At 40.7% G+C, this 6,040-nt stretch overlaps 1 protein-coding gene across 7 annotated transcripts in view; it reads left to right on the top strand.

Moving 5' to 3' along the window:
• Positions 1 to 6,040, top strand: part of wnk1b (WNK lysine deficient protein kinase 1b) — a 97,565-nt gene extending 91,525 nt beyond the window's left edge. For all 7 annotated transcript variants that reach the window (XM_085137890.1, XM_085137893.1, XM_085137896.1 and 4 more), the window contains one exon: positions 511 to 6,040. In XM_085137890.1, the coding sequence (XP_084994016.1) occupies positions 511 to 936 (426 nt within the window). In that variant the 3' untranslated portion in view covers positions 937 to 6,040. The remainder of the gene's footprint in view (positions 1 to 510) is intronic.

The raw sequence follows: 6,040 nt of genomic DNA, 5'->3' as shown, positions 1-6,040 counted from the left end.
AGGAAAAACACAAAAAGCTGTTTGATTCCTGCCTGCTTTACTACATCCAGATTTCTGGATGATGTGCTATTGTATTCCCTTAACAACTGATCTTTTGGTGTTTAATTAAAATGCATTATTTTGCATCATGTGCCATTTAAAAACACAATAAAATTTACAAGTTATTATATTACAATGTGATATTGATTTTTCAAATTGATACTTTTTACTTTTCAGACATGCAAATTCCTACAAAAATGTTTTGGTTATTTAATTATTAAATTCCACCTGACATGAAGCGAATCTGCTGTGTTGGTGGTGCAGAGAATAACACAGTTTGTTTAGCTAAGATAAATGTCGCATGGTTGTATTTTGGGGTTTTTTTTAACTTACATTTTAAGCAGGCTTGGTTAATAATTAATTTTAACTCCTTGAAAAACATCTTTACCTAGCACAGGGAACTAGAATCAAATTATTTAAGAGAAAAATGCTTAATTTAGAATTTTGAATGACGTTTTTCCTCCCCTGCAGGTTATCCAGTCAGCCAGTCTGGGCAGGAAGTACTCCGCTCCCAGCCAGCTGTGTCCCAGCAGCATAGGTGGTTCAGCCCACATCCCAACAAACTCCAGCACCGCTACCTCTCTGGCTGCCCGAAAGGGCTCTTTATGCCACCCTCCTGCCTCCTCCACTCCACCCCAACCCCAGCTTCCCCAGTTCATCCACTACACCCCAACTGCTGCCTATAGTGCACAATGGTCTGGTCCGGCTCACAGCCTGTCCACCCCACACCAAGCACCAACACAGCCTCTGCTGGTCAGTACCTCCCAACCCCTGGGCCCCTACCCCACGCCACAGGGCCAGATTCCAGGCCAGGGGCCACTCCAAGCTTTCCATGTGACCAATACCCTGCAGAAATCAGTCAGTAACCCGGGAGGACCCAACTTGAGGACCACGTAGGGCTCAGAGTCGAGGCCGGTTTAAATCACGGCCTGAGAGGACTGGTGTGAAGTGGAGTGTTCATCGCTGGATTGACTAGAAAGTGTGATTGATTTTATTTCTTTTGTTGGGAGGGGGGGTTGAGACAGGGGTAGGAATTAAAGTGTGCATGAGAAGCCACTTCAGGCTGCACTTCAGAGAAAAGAAGTACAGCCTTTCTGCTGTGGGCTTGTAGCAAAAGAAAAAGACTCAGAGTACAATGATAAAAGGCCAAAGAGGTTCTGACAGGGTATGTGGGCTTGCTGTCAATAACTGTCTGCATGTTTGCTCTAATGGCTGGTTTACACTTGTTGGATTTCACGCTCTGACATGAGTTAACATATCTTTACATAATATGGGTTAGTGAGTCGTGCTTACTAGACAGAAGACATTACATCAGGCTCAGGAGGAGGAAGAATGTGGTAGCCAGCTTTTACAAAATCCAACTTGAGCCTTTGTGTCCGTGCAGTACCTTCTCATCAATTCCTGCTGGTACTGATTTTAAGGCCTCTGCTATCCATGTTTATCAGTCTCTGCTAGAAATCCCAACAAAAAAGCGTGCAAATATGCATTTCTTCCATTGGGGGTGAGCATTGCATTGCATAGTCCTCACATTAACCGATATTGTTGCTTAGTGTTAGGAATCAAAATCATCAGTGTTTCTGACAGCAGTTAGCATCCTTAAATCAAAGGATTACAGGAGGAGATGCAAATGGCAGCAGATAGAAGGGTGAGCTGAGAGCAGAAGACGAGTCCGCATAACTCTAATCGAATGTTTCAGGAAGTCGTTTGGAAGTCGGAGAGCCTTCCTAACCTTTAAAAGCACAAAGCGAGTCAAGATTAAATCAAATACATATCGAGACTAGATGTAGCCCAGCATCTCCGCCGTCTTCTTCTCCCCCCTCCCCACCGCTCAGTGTGACAAAGTATTCAAGCAGGTAGAGAGAGATGGAAGTGCATCAGCTTCCTGTTTCAGCTCACTTTATGTCGATGGGGGTCCCAAACGGGCAGAACAGATGCTTCACGACTTCTTTCGTCCCTCTCTCTTCACCTCCCTGTTGCAATTTGAAGCAATAACAGCAGAAACCTTTTAGAAGAGGACAAAAAAAGCCCAAACACAAGAGAACTCAGTGTGTAAAAGTGACCTTGTTATCAAGATAATATCCATGTATAGTTTGTGTCTGTTTTTTTTCGAATGTCTGCTATGATGATTCCATTTTTTTTGTGTGTGTCGTCGGGTTGGTTCCCTTGTTGCCCCCTGCCCCACCCACCTACCGCCACCCCAGCTAGCAATCGGACGCATACACATTCACACACCCACGCAACTCTTATGACATTCATATAGATACACAAAGCCGCATACAGTCATTCACAGGCTCATGTAAATACACTCACGCGTAGTTGGAGGTGTAGCAGCTGTCAGACTCATGGGCTGTGCCTCAGTTCTTAGTGTCATAATTAGGTCGGTTTCAATATCTGGGTTGAAATGCAATGTACATTATTGTCATAATTATTGTTGTTAATGATTGTTCTATTTAAAAAGAAACAAAAAACAAAACCGTGTTCTGTCAATGGACCTGTTATATGTGCACATCGCTGTATGATGTGGAGACACTGTGATTATTGTTGTTTGTTATTAGCAAATGTTGTTGGACAACATTAGTTTTAGGGTGAATTTAAAAACACACAAAAAAAAAGCATATTTAGAATAGTTTTTTGCGGTCCTTTCGCTTTCAATTCACAGCTTTCCGCAAACGAATTTTTGGAGATCGGTAACCCCTCTCTCTTTCTCTTTTTTTCAATAAGCGTCCTTCTGTCAGTTTACTGAGGACACACTTCCAAACCAATGCCTTACCAACAACTAATCAATCTGTTTTTTCAGGTCATCTCTATAAATGGGTGAATTGAAAGCCGAAACTGACCTGAGTATAAAGACAAACCGGCGTGAACGCCAGGATTGTCGATATTTAGATAATAAAGTAAAGCTAGCTATTTTTTTCTTAATACAGTACTTGTCTATCAGACACTTTAAATAGCCCTCCTCTTCCCTTTCTCCCCTGGTTTTGTTAGATGAATGTGAATGTATAAAAACCAATGGTGTCCATTTTTAATGTACTTGAAAAAAAAAACCCCCGTCTTTTATTTTCGCTTGTCTTCGCTACCCCCGACCCCTCTAGAGCCTCTAGTGATGGCTGGAGGTATTAAACTAGTGCCTTGCTTCCTTCCTGTTGCTTCTCCATTGGAGGTTAAAGTGAGCACATTGGACAGAATGTCTGGAGGATATAAGGTTGTTGCTGTGAAGTTTAGCGGATGAGGCCTGCAGTGTATATGTGCGCGCACGTTTAGGCCGGCTTGTGATGATTCCTCCTGAGTGTATTTTCTGCAAAATGGGGAAATTTGGAGTGAAATGCTCTGCTGCCGTTTGAACGAAGGTTGAGATTGACGTCCAAAGACGGAGAAAGGCAACCGTTTGTTATCAGTGTTGTTTCTATTGCTGTATATTATTATTTTTTTCTTCAGTTTTAAGGAGGGAGTTTATTGAAGATTGTATTCGAAGCTTGGACCACTCTGTACTTTGACCCGAGTGCAGCATACCTCCGGGGAGAGCATGCCGTGGTACAGTGACATAATGTTCTTTTTAACGTGAGATCAGCTGATATTAAAGACTCGTTTTAGCTTTCTGTCAGGATTTGAAACTCTGAGACCATCAGAGCTAACCAGGAATGTGATATAGGCCATGATGTCGCACTCTACTGTCAGAATAATTTGGGTTTACTGAAATATTGTGAGAAGCGCAGGCTAATGGCCCTGTTTAGGTATGTCTGAAATCTGTTTATACTTGGCGTTAAAATGTATCTGGAGGGATCAGATCACATGTGGATGTGGCACTAAATGTAAAAAGGACCACCAAGGCACACTGTGATAGGCTCAAGGCACACTGTGATAGGCTGAGGTAGTCTGCAGTGCATTAGGCCACTTCTTTTGAAGTGTAAATATTGTTGGGACCTGATGCATCCCCCTCAAGGACTTCAGAGGAAAGCATGTCACCAGTGCAAGATGTACAGTATAGGTCCTTTTTCCTATTGTTCTGCCTCCTTTGCAAGTCACAAATGAATTATCTGTGTTTGTTTGCTAGCCTTTAACTATCTAGCAGAAGTCACATATACAGGAAGTATCCAAGCAGTCAGCTGGACACTTTCAGACACGGTAAACAACAGCTGTAATCTTGTGATCCGGTCATGCATTAGATGCATTAGTCAAACTGAGTCTAAAAAAGGTTTGGTATATCTAAATAAGCAGCAACCTAACACTTGAAAATGCAACTTTAAAAAAAAATGTAGCCAAAAACGTGGTTGGTGCATATAGATACTCTGTGACATCATCTTTTTCTGATACATTTTAAACTAGTTGGAAGTAACTAGCTGGAAGAATGAAAGGAATAAAGAAAAACAAGGCAGTACTTTGTCAGGACCCATAAAAATTCTGCAGTGGTCTTATAACCCACGATGCCATTTTTTATGAGGAAAAATATTAACGAGGCTGCACAGTTGTCAGCTGTCTTTACAGAAATTGAAAAACAAATAAATAAAAGTCAGCTTTAACGAGTTTTTGAGTGAAGGTATGACAGAGATGATGGCAGTCATGATGATTGATGGATTTAAGGGAGGACGTGCAAAGCATCTGGCACCCTCTACTGTTTTTTTTTTTTAACCTGTAACACAAATTAAACATTTGGTACAAACTTCAAAGCTTTGCATCTTTCCATTGCTTTTTGCCAGATTGTGTGTAAATTACTTTGTAAAGTTTGTGCAAAAGAGCATAGATCTTTTTTCGTTATATTCCTCGAGAAAAATAACGCAACATTTTTTTACTACTTGGCAAGTTTGGTTGAAGCTGTGAATAGTCATTGAGCCACTTTGCTTCTGAGTTCTCAATATAAGCATTCTGTCAGACCTTTAATGATGCCACAAACTCAGTGCCATTTGATATTTGTTTTTGTCAGTGGAGGAAAAAAGTGGCGTAGTTACCTGCTTTAATTCACTGGAGCTGTTTAATTTGCCAGGTATCATCCTGGATCTGCACTTTGCAGCTGCAGATTTGAGGTTTGGTCATATTTTACTGTCTCTCTGTTACACAATGATTACAATAAAAGGAATACCTGCTGCGCTGCAATGCCCTTGCATGCAGTATTAAAACTGTCACTTTAATAATATCAATATCAAACTGAGATTACAGTAGGTTTTGACGGCTATGCCCCTGCTGGAAGTGGGTGCAGTTATTGTGAAGTTTTGGAGTTGTTGTGGAGGAATTTTACTGTGAAAGGCTCGAAAGTTTTCCAGCACAGGCACTCTTATTGTGAAGTTTCCTCGAGTTAAAGTGGAAAAGTAGGATTGTGTGTTTCGGGAGAGGCGTGCACGGTGTAGCAATAGTTTGAACTCGCTTGCATTAGAATCAGTTTCCTGTTGATGTGTTTTCCAGTTTTCGCCTCTTCAGGACTCGCTTACCCTTTATGCTTTTCACTGTAGAAGTGCCCACATGTAAAAAAAACAAACAAAAGAGAGAGAAAAACAACAATAAAAGAGATTCTGCCTTTCAGCGCACACACACACACAAAGCCACAGTCACAGATACATGCAACTCCTTGCTGTTTTATGTAGCTTGCTCCTGTGAAATGATGTCTTGAAAACAGCAACAGTTTCTGTGAGCGTTGCTGAAAATATGTCGATTTTGTTTCTTGTCTCGCTCCACTCTCACATTTTGTTTTTTTGAATTCTCACTTGTTTTATGTGCCGTTTTACTGTCTCTACCAGCTCCTAATTTAATTCATTGCTTTCCTTTTTCTGTATCGTGGTTGACGTTGTTCAAACGTGGTCGGATTTTAAATAAACAAATATGGAAGAATGAAAGAGAATAACAAAAATAAATAAATACATGTAAGGAGTCATCGACAGCCTTTAATGGTATGTTTTGCACTAAGTATAGAGTGTTCAAGCTTCTTATTAAAAACAAAACTTTGCGCTTTGCAATACAATAAATTTGTTACTTTATTTGTAAAAACTTAATAAATAAAAGTTGTTTAAATGAA

This window comes from Neolamprologus multifasciatus, chromosome 17, assembly GCF_963576455.1.
Source record: "Neolamprologus multifasciatus chromosome 17, fNeoMul1.2, whole genome shotgun sequence".
Taxonomy (NCBI): domain Eukaryota; kingdom Metazoa; phylum Chordata; class Actinopteri; order Cichliformes; family Cichlidae; genus Neolamprologus; species Neolamprologus multifasciatus.
Note: the sequence above shows the minus strand (reverse complement) of the source record. Positions and strands in the feature narration are given on the sequence as shown.